Raw genomic sequence first — 20,048 nt, forward strand, 5'->3', positions numbered from 1 at the left:
CTGACTTTATTAACAAGAAGTCTAGAAGCAAGAAAAATGTCTACACATTGGAAAAGCCATTGAACCAATTCAGGTCATAGCAACTTTTCCACCAATACTGATTCTCAAGACCTGCTGGTACCAAAAGTGTCGTTTATTTTACAATAGTGCCACACATAATATTCCTATAAGGTAAAAGTTAATAAAGACAGATCAATGAGCAAAAAAGAGGGATAGATAAATAGATAGATGATAGATAGATAGATAGATAGATAGATAGATAGATAGATAGATAGATAGATGATAGATAGATAGGCACAAAGACAAAGACATATAAATAAAATGATATATATTATCCTAGCACCCCAAATCCCATAAAAATCTTGACTTCAATCTCTACCTGCAGCCAGTGGCCAGTAATATTGATTTGCTTGTCAGCAATCTACTAATCTTACAATTCATCACCCTTGTGGATATTCAAATAATCTCAGTCACTGCTTTAGGGGTTTTTCCCTGATAACAATAGTTATAATCGTTGCCACTGTTTTGTTGTTGTTGTTGTTTTTCTTTTTGAGGGATATTTAACACAAGCATCAAGGAAGATAGGAACCTCTCCCTTTTAAGGAATAGGCAGTGCTTCCAGGAGAAATGTACAGAGACCTCAGGAAAACTTATTTTGTTGTCCTTGAAACAGCCTTTATATTAAAATACCATTGAATGCTCATATCAAAATGTACACTAACAGTGTTTCAACATTGGCTATTCTGTCTTTTGTTAGACATGGGAGATGAAGTTTATGATGATGTGGATGCCTCTGACTTCCCTGCTCCACCACCAGAGATGAGGTAATTTAAATGTGCTCATTACAATGAAGTAATGAAAATCAGACGGTTCAAGAAAATCCAGCTGGACTAAAACCCCAGTGAGGGCGTGTGTACTGTGTGCCATCCTGCTGGCTCTGTCCTCCTCTCCCTGATCCCAACTCTGACCTGTCTGCCAGGTTTGTGAATGGATGGATAGCACAGGTCCTCCTCCTCCTTCTCTCTCTCGCTTCCCCTCACCCCTTCCCAGTGGTCCTTCTCCCTGTTCCCTGATTATCTTCTGACCTATGACTCACCAATGTCTTCATTCATTTATTCACTCATTCACTGGGAAAATATTTGAGAGCCTGATCGCAGCTCATCTCACTGATTCATTCGCTCCCTTTTTTACTTTTTTCTCAAAACATTTTTTGTCTTGAACACACTGCTTAGTTTATGTCTCGATCCTAACCCACCTGCTTCAAGCCTCCTCCATCCTCCACAAGAAGATCGTTTCCTTTTATGAAAAAAAAAAAGAGAGAGAGAGAAGATTTGTGTTTTGAAAGGACTTTTAAGAGTTATGTCACTTTTTCACAAAATCATCTGATTCTCAAAGGTTCCATTCAAACAAACTAAAACAGTCAACAGTGAATAGTGACATTCTTTAGCTTACCTAAGGCTTCAATTTAATTTTAGACAAAAGTTGTAAGAAAATCTAAAATCAGTTAATAGAAGAGGAGTACCTTTTGAAAATTCTTTTGTAATAGAAAATAACATGTTAGGATGCTTTTTTATACTCCAATAAATATGTGAGATGATCTGATACATGCTATGTATGGAAGCAAGAACACCTCTCTAGCTTTTTCAAGAAAAAAGAAAGATGAATAAAAAGATCTTGAAGTTGATCAGTTAAAGGATAAAAGTAACATCAATGGAATACAGTAAGTGGTGTCTTCTGAGCTGTACTGGTAGAAATGCATGAGTGAACTCTAAGTTTCTGTTTTTGTCATTTTTGGTTTTTTTACCAACATTGTTAAACTAATTTTACAGAACAAGAGCAAGATCAAAGAAACTGAGGGGAAAATATCCTGTTATTTATATAAGAAGATCAAGTTCTACAGACAAAACACACCAGAAATATGAAAGGAGAATCATTCTCCTTTTTCAGTTCTCCATGAAAGGAAAATCTAATTTTCAGAAATATGTTAAGGTTTAATATTCCTCACCATTGGGAAGTCGCTTCTATTCCTGACAGTTTTAAGCACATTTTTGTGTTTAATATTACTGTAGAAATGCCACCACATTCCATTAAATAGCTCTCTAGGAACCCAGAGTCACCCACTGGCCCTTTTCTTTAAGCAAAATAAACCCCAGCTGATTAAACTTTGTTCGATATGTACTAATTTCTTTCCCGTTGCTTATTTTCAGAGTTTAAGGCAATCGTGTGTCTCTAACACAGCATTCTATTTTTTAAAATAAATTTCAATAAATTACCTTTAAAGAGAGCTTGTGGGGCATTTTTAACATTCATGTATATTCTGATCGCTCCAGAGTGCTAATCCGGGCCAGCAATTCCACTACTACCCAGGTACCATCAGAGAGAAGGTATGAGGGACAATGCAGAACCTAGGGCAGGACAGTGTGATAATTCATTTCCCAGTGAATGAACTAAATTCTAAGATTCAAAAATTTTAAATAAATCAGTTACAAACAAAACTTTACCTTAGGTAACCAAAATTTTGATTACCTTAGGTAATCAAAATTAATGTCAGTGTTTAAAATTTTTCATTATTCACAAATATTCTGATTTTTTAAATTCCCTCCTACAGAGAGTCACAGCCTTTCCCTAAGATCCATACTTAACCCAGGAATTGTTCACAACCTTGGTTGCAAATTAATATCACCTGGGAGCTTTTAAAATATATATGTCAGTACCTGGACCTCACTCAATTTAATTAATTAGAATTTTTAATTAATTTAATTTCTGGGAATTAGACAAGGGCAGTGGTATTTTTTAAAGACTTCCCAGGTGATCCTATATGCGGCCAGGCTGGAGAATCACTACCTCAGAGCTGTTCACCTCTCTTATAATAATTGGCTTTAGTTGGTATCATGAGATATGACCCTGGCTTTGTTTTAAGTCGATTATATATAGATAAATTTTTTAAGCCATAAAAATCAGTCTTTCACAAAGTGTTCTTTTTTAAAAAGCCTTTTCTATGACATTAGCCAAACCACTTAATTATCTAGGAAGGGTTGAAAAATATAAGGGGTTCAATACTAGGTTGAATCATATGAAACTGCTGATATGTAACCATGTTTAAACTATACTTCAGTCATTTTATACCATTCAACATAATACATTATCTCTCACTTCCATTTTAACTCAGTCTGTATTCTCTTGAAGATCTATTCTGCATTATGAAATGTCATCATTTATTACAATGAATGTACTAGATTTCTAACAAAGATAATTGAAAATGAAATTTAACAAAAATGTAATGTTATGAATTGTCTGTTATACACTATTCTTCTTATATTTTGAAACTAAATGCCATTTTATGTGTGTTCTGCCATCCTAGTCAAGGAGCCAAGGCCAAGGCAGAAGAAAAAGACCCTAAGAAACTGAAAAAGCAAGAAAAAGAAGAAAAAGACTTCAGGAAAAAATTTAAAGTATGTTTACATTTAAATATCATACAAAGTTCAAAGTGCTAATGAAAAAATTGATGATTTTTAAAAGTGTAATTATCAATATCACAGTTCTCCATCACAACTCCTTTATTTTCTAGAAAATTTATTTTAGATTTAAATTTATTCCTGTAAGAAACTAAGTAAACTCTCATACATGCACAATATATGTACTGTGATAATCATCTAAATTTAGCTGTCCTTTGAAACTTAATAAAAAGGTAAGCTAAAAGTAGAATAGATAATAAAGATGTGAGATAGATAGATATATGTGAAATATTATTCAGCCATGAAAAGCAAGGAAATCCTGCCATTTGTGACAACATGGACAGACCTTGAGAGCATTATACTAAGCGAAATAAGTCAGAATGACAGAGACAAATACTGTATGACATCACTTATATGTGGAATCTAAAAAAACCAAACCCACAGAAATCAAGAGTAAAATCGTGGTTACCAGAGGAGGGGAGCATGGGGAGATGTCTGTCAAAGGGTACAAATACTCAGCAGTTAGATCAGTGCTTATAGTTAGCAATACTGTGTTATATACATGGAAGTCCCTAACGGAGCAAATCTTAAATGTTCTCTCTATAAAAAAAGAAGTGGTAGTATTGCGAGGTGATCAAGCCAATAGAATTTAAGTTCTGATGGTTATCATTTTGCAATATATGAGTGAGACAAATCAACACATGCATTACATCTTAAATTTTTAAAAACTTTTTATTTTAAAAATAATTATTAGGTTGGTGAGGTTATGAGTGATTTTTCTCCAAAGAAATTTTTGTTATTTTTTGAAAACAAGGAACTAGTTATTTAACAAAGATTTTCTTAATAAATCTGTCAATAAATGAATTACTTTAATAATACACATCAATCAATAATGTAAATGTTTTTCCTTATTTTTCCAGTATGATGGTGAAATTAGAGTCCTCTATTCCACCAAAGTTGCACCCTACTTAACTTCTAAAAAGTGGGGGAACAGAGATCTACAGCTAAAGCCTGGAGAATCCCTGCAAGTTATACAAAACACAGATGATACAAAAGTTCTCTGCAGGAATGAAGAAGGAAAATGTAAGTCACTATTTACTCTTTATAGATAGGACACCCCAGAATTTAACGACTAAACAAGTTTTAGTGATCACTCCTATTTGTATTAACTGTTTTTGCTCCATGCTTTGTGAATTGTGGAAAACATTAAGAAACTGGAGATCTTGCTGTGCTGGAATCAATGAATTTTATTTTAATTTTTTTTTTTTTTCATTTCCCACCTGCTATATTTGGCACTGAGTTACCAAAGTTATGCCAAATTAGTGCTTCTGAAAATGTGGTCCCACAGACCACCAGCATCAGAAAACTCCTGTGTGTATTACCATTCTAACACCCTGGAGCCACCCGTGACTTGCTGAGTCATGTGCTCTGGGGTCAGACAGAGTCTGATCATAACGGCTTCCCTAGTTTGCTCCTATGTACACTAAAGTGAGAACCACTCTGCTAAAGTAGTGAGTGGTTCTTGCTCTGGTCTGGTTTGAAATTATATCGCCTATGTCACACCTAGAATCTCCAGTTTTCCTACCTTGCAAATTCACTTGTTTTCACTTCCTGTTCGGCCACATTTAATACGACATTCTATTCCAAATAAACACGAGAGAGTCCTGTCCTCTCTGACTTTCTCAGCTACCAAAGCTGGCAGATGGAAATGTTTTTGTCCAGTTTTAAAAGGAAGCTTATTTCATTTCAAGTCCAGGGAAGAGTAAGTCAAAATTATGTTGTCCTATATTTAAAATTGAATAGCCAGCATGGTTGTCCCATATCAGCTCCGTACGTCTGCACGGAAAACACAAACTCTGAGCTCAATTTTAATGACAGGAAGGTGACTCAGGGACAGGAACCAAAGTAGATTTTTTAAGAATAAAATACAGTGACTCAAAGGTGGGGAAAATGGATTTAAAGTTTTTATGGAAGGGGTGTGGTTGGCTTTAAAAGAAAAAAATGGAATGTGGGTGCAAAGATAACAGGCAGGGGTACGTAGCGTTACGACTTGAAGGTCACTGGAGATAATTCAAAGATGGAGCTCCAGAAGACAAAGAAAAGCCCCATTCAGACCAGGATTTGTGAAGATGTACCCCAAGGAATAGTCTTAAATGCAGAATAACTACATGCTTTAAAAGATCATCAAAATATTTTTAAATGTTCAAATTTTTAAAATTATTAAATAAGTAATGATGAATATACAAACTGAGTATTTTCCAGGATGATTATGATAGCATGAGGAAATTCTCATGATACAACAGTAAGAGAAATAAGAAGCCTGCTTAAAGTAGGATAGGATTTATTTACAGCCATGTTAAAAAATATGTAAATAAAAGAAACCAAACTAAAATCCTAATAGTGGCTGATTAGGGTGATGGGCCTAAATGATATGTTTCCTTCCCTCTACTTTCCAAATTATTTCACATTTTTCACAACAGAGAATTGTTCTAGTACTTGTCATGTGGACCTTTCTCCAGAGGACAAGCTTCAGACTTATCTTGCCCTGCTGTCCTGAGATTTCTGTCCGCACAACAAATCCCATCTAGAGCAATGCTCCTCGACTTCAAAGTACATACACTTCACGTGGGGATCTTGTTAAAAGTGCAGATTCTAACTTAGTAGGTCTGAGGTAAGGTGTTTTCCCAAGCTCCCAGGTAACTGATGCTGCTGGCCCACAGAACATGCTCTGAGTAACAGGATATAAATGACCTCAACAACAAACATGTATAGATACAGATGAGCAGATGTAGATTCAGTATCAAAAACAGAAATTCAGAGGAGACTCCTACCTAGGAACCAGTAGACCTTAAGAATGAGGAAAAGCAACAGCCATTCTGGGATAATTTGTAATCTGCTATCATTTTCTACTTCGACATCAATAATTCTAAATACTGCTATGAATACTGGAGGACTCCTATCCTCTTAGAATTTATCATCTGTTAAAAATGAGAGGTGAAAACATTACATGACATTCTGGTAGATAAAATCAAGGGTTCCTTGTAACTTTTATCTTCTTTTTTTTTTTTTTTTTTTTCTGGTACAGGACCAATGCACTTTACAATTCTCAAGCTCACTGATAACTAATTCAATTCTTAGGTGGTTTTGGGGTCCATCTCGAACAGAATGAAAACCAGGTGATTATATCGGTAGCACTTGCATACTAGTTGTTTTTTATTTATCGACTTTCTTTGGCCTGGACTTTGTCTTAGTTTGGCTTTCCCATTTGGGAGGAGATTCTGGGATACTCCCATGAGCACGTGGAGAAGTAGACTGGGAAGAGAAGGCAGCTAATAAAATCTTGTTAATAAACTAGGAAGAGAAGGAAGCTGATAAAATCTTGAGAAGGCAGCTAATAAAATCGTTATCAAAACAAGGTACACTTGAGTAGTAGGAGCTTAATCAGTTGGGAACTCGGAGTGGCAGTGTTATCCCATCTGGTGGGAAACAAACTGGGGTACTTATACATCAACTCCCTGTCCATCAGGAATTGAAGCCTACTCCTGGGCAGGTGGGAGGGCCACCAAGAGCATCTGCGATTGCATTATTCCACAATTCAATGATCATATCTGCTTAATTTCCCTTTTATTTTTCCAAATCTCTTGCTTTTCTTTATTTTTCTAAAACTGCTGGTTAGTCTTTCCTTGAACTGGATCCTTAACATGTTTAATTTTCTTAATTTCTGATCTATTCCTCAAATACCTCCATAGGATTTGGGACAATTGTTGTATGGATTTAACCCTTCCTCAGCTGGCTTATTGCAATAGCCTTTCAAATGATATGTCTCCCTTACCCTTCTCTCAGCCAATTCACTCACCATACTGTTACCCAAATATTATTTTTAAACACATGAAGTCTTTAGGGTTAGTCTATAAAACACTTTGTGATCTAGCCTCACCTTCATCAACTATTTCCCATCTGCAACTAACACTCCAGAAATATAAACTACTCATTTGTCATTCCCTGAATAAATTTTGCTATTTCATCCTTCCATGTTATTTTATTCTACTTGGAATGTCCATAAATTGTCTATTAAAAACAACCCAGTTGTCATCTAAAATTGGAAGCACACTCACTCACTCCTCCGCAGCCACCCTAACACAATTAATCTCTCCCTTGCTGCACCATGTCACTACTGTTATTGCTGCCACTGTCCTTACTGTTTTTCCAATCTATTACTCTTATGAGACTGAGCTTGAGAGTAGCTTCAGTGAAATGTTCTCAACGTTGTATTGCCAACACATTCTACACTGCCTGGCACCTTGTTTGGGGCTTGCTGAATTGAGCATAACAATTTGGAGATTGCAGTTGGATAACCAGATGAAAATCTGACATACTGACATTCACAGGAAGAAGTCCGTTGAATAGTTTAACTTGTTAGAAGACAGAAGTTCTCTGTCTTAGCCATAGTGATGTGGTTCACTTGTTGTGTATCATTTGGGAGACTCTGAATCTTTCAGTTCCTTTTTTCTACATCTAATTAGCAGTAACGACATTTGCAGTCCAACACCATGATGACCCTAACATTTTCCTTACTTTCTATTCTTCTTTAATCCAGCAAAAAAAAAAAAAGAAAACCATAGTTTACTTAAACCTAATTTGTAATGATAGATATGAGAGACTAAATCATTAACAGTAATCCCTTCCCACTGTGGAGTAGAGTACAAGCCACTTTTACAGGCATTATCACATTTGATCAAGTCTCACCCACTGACTTGTAGAAAAGCATATTGTAGAGGCATTGAGATCTTAAATATATATTTCTGGCACATTCCCAAATGTTTAGAATTTCTCGCTAATATTTGTGCATGTTCCTCAACTCAAAGTCTCATAAGCTGTGAGTTTTCCCACCTCCTGTCACTGGAGAAAAGTTTTCTACAAAAAAGTAGAAAAATTTTTCTACAGAAAAGACATGAGCTGAGTTATTTGTGATCAAAATGTTGTCCATTTCCTTCGGGCATCAAAGGAAGGGGAATTTTAAAGATGCTTTGGGTGTCCCCAAATCCAGTTGATCATTTCTTTGCTTAGGTAATTTTGGTTTCGATTTTAAAACAACACATGTTCACTGAAGAAAATTTTTGTATTCAGAAATTTAATGTCACCTAATTTGAAGCCCTAAAAATAAGTAGGGAGAGAAAAAGAGAGAGGGAAACAGAACATTTTTATAGAACTAGGATAATAATTTATATTTAGCATTATACACTGCATTTCGTTTTTAATTTCTATTACCTTATGAGCATTTTCTCTTGAAGTCGGACGTTGTTCCACTTGCCTTAGTAAATCTATGCAGTATGACTTTATTGTTTTTAAACTGCATGAGGGCAAATTGAGTAAGTTTAACTTTATTTCTGGACTTGCTCACAACAAACGAAATAATAAGGAAATAATAAAATTTGTCATTTTTATTGAGTAAAAAATTTGAAAATACTAGAACAAAGATATTTTTCATTTTTTCCAAAGATGGTTTTGTATATTCTTGGTAATTTTATATTCACAACACCCTTCTGAAAGGTGAGTCATTAGTCCTGGGACACATCTGCACTGTAGCAAGTAAATGTTTTGGGAAGAAATTAACTGGCACATATGGTGGGTGGGTGTTACTTTCTTAACCGACTCTACCCACCACATATTTCAAAACATTTGTTTCGAGTCACTGTGTTCTGTTCTATGAATGTGAGATTTCCTAATGATAATTTCATACTATGTGTGAGAATCCCTGGTGTGCCAGTGCCCACGATATTATAGAGCTAACTAAACACAGCAGCCACTCTGCATGTTACAGAACTATGATGAGGTTTTCTGTTTATTTCATTTGTTTGTATTTTTCATTACATTCCCTATGATGAATGTTCATGGAACATGTGAGCAGAGAACATTTTTCTACTGCAAAAAAAAAAAAAAATTTGTATCTAGGAACTATCATGGAGAAGTTGTTTAAAACTTCATGGTAAGACACTTGTTTTGACACTGTCATGAATCATGCTTGTAATAGGATGAAGTTTCAGCAGAAATTTTTAAAGGTACTAGACAGCAAAACCTATGCTGTATTAAAAGTCGTTAACCCTGCAAAAGTGCTACATAATGGTGATTTTATAGTTTATGAGCCCCAAATGATCACATCATTTCAGGGAACTAAAGTAGAGCAGCACAGTACCATCCCACACCCCAACCCCTTGATAAGTTTGTTCTTAAATAATATTCACAATCATTTATGTTTATGTAGCTCACACAACAACAAAAACAACAAAACAGCAACAACATTAGCGCTTTCAACAAAAGAAAAAGCTGCCCCATAGAACTCTTGAAGAGTCAAGATATAGGAGGAAATGTAATAGGGATTTGAGAAGCTAAGAAAATATATTTTTTTATAATAAATTTTGTGAGGTTAGGTAATTAAGCTGTATATCATGAGTTATTAACTTTGGTCATTGAAAGGACTGTTTTATGCCTAATTACAGATAGTGTTTTATCCAGGTCTACACAATTTTAGCATAACTAAGTTTTAAAAAGTAGATGACCTACAAGCACAAGAAAATAAAAACCTTTTATTTCCAGAAATAGTGATTATATTCTCTTTGTTTTGGATTTTGTTTCTCTTGACCTTCTAAATATTTTTTACAAACAACAACAGAAATATATTTGAGGCCAGAATAATTCCAATCTCTGGCAATATTTTCTTTCTTCTTATACATTTCTCTAATTGTCTACATTCTAATATTAGTTCAGACACTTTACAAAGCCCAGACAACTCACAATGAGATTGACTTCATTGTTAAAGGCTTCAGTCGTTATTTTTCAATTATTAATTTAAACATGAATATCATGGGAACACTTACTTGTATTGTTTTATTTTCCAATTTGTTTTAAGAGAAAATTCAAAATGAAAACATAACCACCAATTTTAACTAACGAAAAAAAAAACTTTGTGACTCTTACTGTCTGTAGAAATGGTTCACACTTTATGTTAGCCCTAAACATAAGTACAAGTAAAGACAGACTTCAATTATTGGAAGCCTGACACAAAATCCACAATTTGTTCAAAAAGTCTGTTATTTGCACAGAGTTTCTCTTTTGAGAGACACACATAGAGTTGAATTTGTTAGAGATGAGATTATCCCCCTTTAAAAATTATGCTAAATGATGATGTCTACCTTAACTTTTTTTTAAGTTTTGTTAATGTGAAATGACTGAAAGAACTGTGGAATCAAATTCTACCCAAGGATCATAGATATTAATTTTAGATGACCTTTATATTAATTTTTCCACTTCTTTAATTGAAATAAAAAGGAAGGTATAACATGGTCTAATTTTTCATACTTTGAGAAAAATATTACTTATTGTACTTTTATCATTTTGACATATGCTTCATTACTGCCATGCTGCAGGAATTCAAAGATAACCTTGATTCTTTATTTTCCAAATATGATTCTTATGAACAATTTTCATCAACAAGTAGTTAATTTCTTGACAAAATATTTTGGTGGAATTTTTTTTACCCTGGAATATTTCAAGGGAAAGTTCATTTTCTTAAATTTTAATCCACAATTTCAGTTGTATGATTCTAACTTTAAAAAAATCTTGCATGTTAAATCAATGGCTATATGATATTAGTATGTTTACCTAAGTTTATTAACATTGGTATTAATTTTTGCTTGTGAGCTTCCTGCTTTATCAGTTTTTACACATTTACTCTGATTTAGAACCAAAACTAGATCTGAGGTGGAGCAAAAACAATAGATTGACTCAGCAAAAGAAGTTATTTAGAAGCTGTATTGACAAGACTATAAATGGTACTAATCTCAAGCATACAACAGTAGCTAGGCGCTAACACAAAACCAATAATTCCAAAGGTTAGTAACATTAATTAGATGTCAGCAGACATTTTCTTAAGAAAAATAGCCCATATTTTTTCTTAGGAGTATTTTGCACAAGAGGGGCAAAAATAAAGTGAAAAAAAATCTTTGCTTTCTTGTATAAAATGTCTATTTTCCATTTAACAGAGGAATCACTAGAATCCCTGATATGTGCTCTTCTAATAATTATTTGTTCCATGAAAGATGAAAATGCAAACGTTGACGCTCTGTCAAATGGCAAAAGCAATAGTGAAAGATCTTTCACGCTGATTATAAGAGAGCTGTTTTGAAACCATTTAGAATGCACACTTCCCCAAGTAAACACTAGATTGCGGATCTGAAAGGGGAATGGAACACAGTTCTGACTGTTCAGTATAATAAAATTTGAAAAGTTAAGTCTTAGACCTGGTGATATTTAAAATCCCTACCTGTGACCTACTTTTGTCATAGGAGAAATTATGCTTAATAAATTCTTAAAACTGTGTCACACGGGTAACACCTTAAAGAAATAGAGTAAAATGTGAAAGAAGCTTGTGCTACAACCTACAGTAGCTTAGAAAAGAAAATCTTGGTTTTTAATTTAAGGGGGAAAGGAGGAAAGATTGTAAATGGAGGAAAAGAGTCATGTAGGAGAGAGAGAGAAAAAAAGTTAGAGAGAAGAGGAAAAGTTATAAAGCAGAAACTAACACTCCATTGTAAAGCAATTATACTCCAATAAAGATGTTAAAAAAAAGGAAGGGGAGAAAAGTGGACACAAATAAGAAAAATAAGTCATATTTGGAGATAGAGATAATTATTCAATATATTATATCATATTCTTTTAATTAGTAAATTTTATTTCAATTTCTTTAAAAATAGTAGGGATTTTTCAAGTTTGTGCTGTTAATAAAATTTATTTTCTTTTTCTTTCTTAGATGGTTATGTCCTTCGGAGTTACTTGGTGGACAAGTAAGCCCATTTTCTTCTACTACTATACTTCCAAAAATAATTATATGCTTTTCTTTAAGAAAGATTCCTAATATCACTTACATAATATAATCTACTAAACTATCATAAATAAATTTTAAAACAATATGCTATACTAATGTCAATATGGTAGTACCCATAACGAAGTTAGTTTTGATAAAGTGTCACTCTTTTAAATATAAAGGAGGAGCCCTTCTCATTCATGATTATACAGTTCATAGTTTTATATATTCATTGGATACAGACATTGCAAATATTGCAGACAGGTCAAAACCACTAACACTTTCATTAATACTTTGCATTTCGCTAGCTATTAATGCAGTTGATTGAATTGAATTAATCAGGTATCTATTAGTGTCTGCAGAGTAGGTACAAATATCACCTGTTAACGGTTTATAGCTTGGCCCCTAATTGAAGGCTTTTCTTTACTCACACCAGGCATAGTAGAGTATTAAGTTGCCTTTTTTGGAAGCATGCCAGAAAAAGATAGTGGTCAATGATTCTTCTATTTTTATGAATAGGACATTGTCACAGTCTGGTACTAGTGCTATTAGAGTCCACCCCCAATGTTATAAGATTCTATTCCAAGTAAACCAGTGCAAGAAATGAACTCCATTATCAGGGTAGGTCATATACCAATACAGAGATTTACAGAATTCAGCATGATTAAGAAATCAAGGAAGATTCACAAACTGTATCCATAAACAACCTGACACCAATCAGAAAGAGGCAAAGCAATGTTAAGGGCTCTGTCAGCAAACCAGGAAAGAGTCAAAAGAAAAATAATCACAATACTTTTATTTTCCTCAGAGCATTAATCACAGTAGTAGGCATGGGACTTTTCAATAGGTTTTACTCTATGAAAGATACAAATTTCAAGGAAAGAATGCGTGACAAATAACAGGACCATGTCTTCATCAGTGATTACTACAGGATGATTAAGAGAGAATTCAGAAAGTGTACTCTCTAAGTAATTACTGCTTTACCACCTATTGAAGTGAATACTTGATAAAAGTTTATTGAATGAATGATAGAAAAAAATCTGTCCTCTTTGCATTTGTATCAGATTTCCATTAGCCAAATCCTCCCTCAATCTCAGAGAAAGGATCCAGCAGAAGACATAGGGAACTCACAGCATCTGCCATAGTTGGCAGCAATTTGAAAAGCCTGCTGCTGCTTCCATGATAAATGCACAGAGGTAGTATAGGAACCAAGAGTAGGTCTGGTCTAAATGACAAAGTCACCTTACATTTGTGTATCCTATGTTTCAAGGCTATATTAATATTTATAATTCTTCCTATTTTAATTACTTGCATATCATTCTCTCCTCCAATAGATTATAAGTTTCTTGAAATAAAAGCTGTGTCTTACTCATATCTCCTGGTACATAGGAGGGACTCAGTGTGTGTGTGGAATAGAATATTTCACAAAGATTCAGGGCAAGATAAAACCTAAAATGTGTAAAACTCACCAGAACTATTATTATGGATGCCTCCTATAACCACAAATATTTTTAAAATTATATAACATAAGAATCACCATACAGTGACGTCCTTGGCAATCCAGTGGTTAAGACTCCATGCTTCCAATGCAGGGGACATGGGTTCAATCCCTGGTAGGGAAACTAAGATCCCACATGCCGTGCGGCATGGCCAAAAAATTTTAAAAATAAAAAATAGGACTTCCCTGGTGGCGCAGTGGTTAAGAATCCACCTGCCAATGCAGGTGACATGGGTTCGAGCCCTGGTCCGGGAAGATCCCACATGCCGCGGAGCAACTAAGCCTGTGCACCACAACTACTGAAGCCCACGGGCCTAGAGCCCGCGAGCCACAACTACGGAGACCGATTGCCACAACTAGTGAAGCCCGCATGCCTGGAGCCCGTGCTCCGCAACAAGAGAAGCCACCGCAATGAGAAGCCCATGCACCACAACGAAGAGTAGCCCCCGTTCGCCACAACTAGAGAAAGCCTGGCGTGCAGCAATGAAGGCCCAACACAGCCAAAAATAAAATTAATTAATTAATTAATTAATTAATTATAAATAAATAAAATATATAAATAAAAAATAAAAAAAGAATCACCATACAAACCATATACTGGCTGCTTATTTTGCAACCAATATTTATATATTTTAAATTAATATTTACAAATTATAATTAGAAACATTGCAAAAATGATGCACCCATTTCCTATGCCAAATATTTTTGTATTTGCTTCAACATTTGAAGTTCAAGTGAAAGTAGTATAAATCTGATGTTACTGAACATAAAGAATCCATCGCAGTTTTGGATTAGGGCCCCCAGTGGAGTACTGTGCCATGATTTTTCAGTTTGTTCAGTTCAACAAACACTATTGACCAAGGACAGCCGTATGCTAGGCTTATAGTTCTATCTAAAGATGAGTAAGGCATGGTCTATGCTCCTGGGGCATGTTTTCATTATTCTGTATGTCTATGATATGGAATAAATTGTGTGTGTGTGTGTGTGTGTGTGTGCACGCTTTAAGAATGAAACAGAGGATTAGATTAAGTCAATGAAAGGAGATACAGATGCATATGAAATTTCTTCCCACTTATAAATGTAACTTCTCACCCTTAAATGCTTTGTGTCACATAAAATCACATTATAAAACTTATAACCTAAATATTGCTTTAATGTTAAGAAGATTCTTTCTTTAAAATAAAATTTATTTTCTACATTTACAGTGATGGAGAGATTTATGACGATATTGCTGATGGTAAGTCTCACGTGGCACCCAGCACAGAGAACAGTCATGGTGAATTTACTGTTCTTACAAATACTGAAAATAGCTTGCTGGATTAATTAGAGCCTTCCAATCTGATTAGAATTTGAATCACCTGAAAATGTTAAGAAAGGCAAATGCCATGGTATAATGAAATAAAATTATTTTTGAACATGACTGAAAATCAAGGAAAAATCTCTTATTTATTTTCTTTGAAAAAAAAGAATGAAATATTAGTGTATTTTTCATTATACCATGAATCTTAATAAGAATTGCTTTTATCCACAAAAATATTTGTGCTTCGACAGTAAGTAGGTACTTATTTCATAACCTGTATTACTCACTAGTATTATCTAAGCATTGTACATTTCTAAATTATGATCTAAATATTAATTTCACCTGAAATGAAGCATAGTGTTAATTATGTTCCTTTTAGTCTCCTTTTAAATGTATGATTCTTACTAATACCTAATATTTTCAACCTCATTCAGAATTACTATCAAAAAGTACATTTAATTAAGTACCAGGTAAAATAATCTTGAGTCTCATTTTGATAGAGAATAGATTTGTCCAGAAACTTTATTTGGAAAAGTACACTGAGCAATGAATGTTAAATAAATATATGGCCTTCCATTTAACTGCTTTTTCATAAAGTGAGCCAATTCTCCTGTTTTTATCCTAAACCAGGAGAGTATGAATCATTTACATTTACAACGTTGGAACACTTAGAGGATATGTATTTTGTGTAACTAATTTAAATTTGTATTTTCTTCTTTTAGGTTGCATCTATGACAATGACTAGTTCTCAGCTTTGGTCATTCTGCTATGTTCATTTGATGCCAATGTGAAGTCTGGGTTTTAATTGGCCTATGTTATCAGGTATCATAGAAAATGAATGCACAAAACTAGTTATTACCATTTGTTATAAAATTCTGATTATTTTTATACATTTTGAGATTTTGGACTTAGAAAATGATTTCTCTGCTTAATCAACATCTTGGAAGACTGCATCAATGAGATGTAAGAAATATTAAATACCAGTTCTGCCTCAGCTACAATTATGTAAGCACTTCTTTTAGACCATCAATAGACAACTCTCCCTTCCTAAAAAAAAAAAATCATTTGAGAAAAAATGGCTGTTGTCTAAAAAAATATAAAGAACAACAAAAATATAAGGAAGGAAATTTTTAAACTTTTCGTAAGAAGAAAAACTCTTGTTTATACTTCTAATGATCCTATCTTATATTCTCTATTCAAATTATCTATCTTTTAAAAGGCAGGGCTGTCTCCACTCTTACTGGTGGGTTAAATGTTTTCAAAAATTATAGTAGTAGCAGAACTTTTGTATAAAGTTTGTCCCTATTTGTTAATTACGAATATTTTTTAATTATTTGATGAGAATGTGTGCAATTAGTATGCACACCTAAGATTAAAACTGTAGAAGGGTCTAAAATGTTTTCTTTTTGTAGATTCATATGCTAACCATATAATTCTGTTTAAAGTACTGTTGTAACTAGAGCAAATATGAATGAAGACTACCCTAAAATTATCAAGAATGGAAGAATGGAGTTCAAAATTAACTAGCCTTTTATGGCACCTCTTTACTATGAAGACTCTTTTAAAGGTTTCTGTTTTTGTTTCTCAATTACCTCTATGGAAAAAAATTTTTAAACCACTTTACCGGAAAGTTGGCCAGCAGAGGAAATACAAATTAATAAACCTTAGCGTTTGGGCTGGGGTGTTTCCTATTGGTACGTACTCAACCAAAAACAACCCAAAAACAAAATGTGAAGCATTTGGGGTCCAAATGCTAAGAACACTAAACACCACAGTACAAAATGCAGAAACCTAACACCCAAGAAAATAGCATATTAGGACATTTTTTCACAGCTTCCAAAATATGAATTGAGCAAATCCTAATGCTGGCTCTGCTACTAATGAACCATGATGTGTTATTGGATAAATTATTTATCCTCCTCCTAGTTTTCTCATCTGCAAATTTCAGGATTAGACTAAGTCAATTTTTCCCGACGTTTTCACTATCAGTTACCTCAGATTTCTATAATCCTCCCTCTACCCGAGCCCTGTGTTTCAGAAGTTTAGCTGATTTTTAAAACTCATTGATTAAATAATGATTAATGCATTATCCATGTTTTAATATTGCAAAGGCCAATTGGAGAGTCTAAAGAGTAGCCCCACTGAATTGAAATAATTTCAAGTAATTGTAAAGGAAGTCAAAGTCTTCATGTGGGTAAAGTGGGATTTCTATTAGGTGCTTTGAAATTTAAAAATAGATCATCAACTACTATTGTTCAATGTATATATTCTGGGGGTCTGAGGCCCCCAGATTAGAAGTCACTGATCTCAAAGACCCCCTCCAATTATGAAATATTTTGATGTCTACTTTTTGATAGGGAGAGCCAGTATTTGCTCACGTGATGAATTTATTTTAATACTAGATAAAATTACATCATCCAAAAGTGGTTTTTGTTTGTTACATTTGGTAACAAATATACAAAATACACTGACATTATGTTTCCAGTAATTTTATCTTCTGATTGAGAATGGTATAAACTCAATACAATGTCAGTTTTTAAAATTCTAAATTATATCAAGGGAATCTTTCAGAGTTATGGTTTATACGCCAAGAAACAGACACGTCTATGAAAGATTTATGTAATAGACAATCATCTTAATATAAAAGAAATATCTGAAGTATTAATTTTAATATACTAAATATTATTTCTGTTATGGTTTTATGTGAGGAATTTTGTCGTGTGAGAAGAGTGGGAAATAAATAATACCTTCAGCAGATAACTTTGCCTCCTACTTATCGAGAAATCAAGGCCATCAGCCTTTCTGTCCTGTAACTTGATCCCAAATCTATAAGTCTTTGAGCCCATTTTTACCTCTTTTGATTTCCGCCTCAGCGGATGGGGTGGTACCTCCTGTTCAAGACCAAACCTTCCACCACTGGTGCCCTTGATACTTTGCCTCCTGTTTTGCGGTAGAAGTTGAGACAACCAAGTACAGTTCCCTTTAACTTCCTACAACGTTCAACCTTAACCCTATCCAGACACTATCCCAGAAAATAAGATGTCACTGCTTGGAGTCAAAGCCACAACCTGTTATCTCACGTCTTTCTACCTTCTCTGGAGTCTTCTTCCTCCACAATTAATTCATTCTCAACATCCCTCTTGCACCTCTTCCCCATCCCTCTTTCCCTCCTTCCCTTCCTCTCTTCTATCTTTAACATCTTCCATTCTGCAGATTCCCTCCTCTAGGCTTACAAACATACCGAAGTCTTTCCTATTTGAAAAACAGCAGGAAACCTTGCCTCGACTCCAAATACCTCTCTAACTACAGCCTATTTCTATCTTCCTTTCCTCATCTCATTGTCTTAAAATAGTAGGGTATATGGAATTCCCTGGTGGTCCAGTGGTTAGGGCTCCCATGCTTCCACCGCAGGGGGCACAGGTTCAATCCCTGGTTGGGGAACTAAGATCCCAACATGCCGCCCGGCGTGGCCCAAAAAAAAAAAAAAAAATGGTAGGGTATATGTGGCAACGAGGAGAATGTGCCTCACAGACTTTCAACCACGGAGAGCTTAATTAACCAAAGGCCCCAGCTTCTACACTCTGAAATCCATCCCCACAGTTACGCCAATGCCACGTTTCCCACAGAGTGCTCCTGTGTAGCCAGCAACTGAGCACGGCAGGCCTGTTCCTGAACGATACATAAGCTTCCAGCAGCCTGGTTAACCCTTCCTTACCCCACATAGCACTCTGAGATGCTTCTACCCAATCATCTCCCCCTCCTCCCTTCATGAGGTCAGACTTGCGTTGCTGCCTGATGGCTCCTCCAGCCTTCCCGGGCTCCCTCCCATTTCCTCTGACACATGTATTTGTGCCACCCTCCCCCCGCAAAAAATTACTACACTTTCACTCCATCTTGGTGTTTGCTTTCCAGAGGACCTGCACTGAACACAGTAGAGCTGGAGAGTTTGTAAAACTACACATCTTCCTCAAATCAACTGAATCAGAATCTCTGGGGAAGAAACTTTTCAATCATTATTTTTAATTGAAGTATAGTTGATTTATAATGTTGTGTTAGTTTCAGGTGTACAGCAAAGTGATTCGGTTATACATATATATAATCTATCTATTTTTCAGATTATTTTCCCTTATAGATTATTATAAAATATTGAGTATATTTCCTTGTGCTATACAGTAGATCCTTGCTGGTTTCAATCAATTTTTAATTAACTCTAAATATGAGTTTAATGCTTAGCCAGGTTTGGGAACCCCTGGCCTCTATTCACCCTCTGCCACATTCTCAAGTTATATTCAGTCTTCAACTTGCTGCAGTCTGGTCTCTGCTACAATTACTCTCAAGTCCGCTCTATGTGGATATCCCACAAGTACCTCTAACTCACATGACTCAAAACTGAGCTCATTCTCTTCCCCCTTTCAGTTGATGATCCTCTTGGAGATTCTATCTCAGTGACAAATGTATCATCCGTTTGCCCAAGCTCAAAACCAGAAGTTTCTCTGCTTCTGCTCGTTCATTCTCAGTGTCCAATGACTCATCATTAAACAGAGCTCCCCAAAATACTCTCTTACTTGTTTTTCACTCCTATACTTTACATGGTATTTGAAGCCTTTTATTATATATTTGATAATGAAAGTATAAACGATGTCTGCAAAGAATGTGTTAATCCAGTAGGCTGCCACTGTAATTTTTCCTTAATTGCTGTTTCAAATGCCATAAGAGGTTGAGTAAATTGATGGCTGAGAAATGCCAATTCGATTTATCAACATGTGGATAATAGGTGACCTTAGAAAGACTGAAGCAATCAAGACCAAGCTGACTGCAATGGTGCCCTGTGTTAGGAAGCAGATTCTGGGATAGAGTTTGGAGTATCTATTAGGGATCAACATCTGTGAAAGGAAGGGGAAGAAACATGACTGAGCAGAGAAAGCAGTTAAACTG

The 20,048-nt window shown here is 34.8% G+C and overlaps 1 protein-coding gene across 7 annotated transcripts in view; it reads left to right on the plus strand.

Moving 5' to 3' along the window:
- Positions 1-15,932, plus strand: part of FYB1 (FYN binding protein 1) — a 180,392-nt gene extending 164,460 nt beyond the window's left edge. For 5 of the 7 annotated variants that reach the window (XM_082453722.1, XM_082453723.1, XM_082453721.1 and 2 more), the window contains 5 exons: positions 758-824; positions 3,362-3,452; positions 4,376-4,538; positions 12,262-12,295; positions 15,019-15,928. In XM_082453722.1, the coding sequence (XP_082309848.1) occupies positions 758-824; positions 3,362-3,452; positions 4,376-4,538; positions 12,262-12,295; positions 15,019-15,136 (473 nt within the window). In that variant the 3' untranslated portion in view covers positions 15,137-15,928. Of the gene's footprint in view, positions 1-757; positions 825-3,361; positions 3,453-4,375; positions 4,539-12,261; positions 12,296-15,018 lie in introns of all 7 variants that reach the window. The other 2 variants (XM_082453725.1, XM_082453720.1) reach the window with 1 other exon arrangement.
- Positions 15,933-20,048: the final 4,116 nt, after the last annotated feature.

The sequence above is a fragment of the Balaenoptera physalus genome (genome assembly GCF_965194825.1).
Source record: "Balaenoptera physalus genome assembly, chromosome: 3".
In the NCBI taxonomy this organism is placed as follows: domain Eukaryota; kingdom Metazoa; phylum Chordata; class Mammalia; order Artiodactyla; family Balaenopteridae; genus Balaenoptera; species Balaenoptera physalus.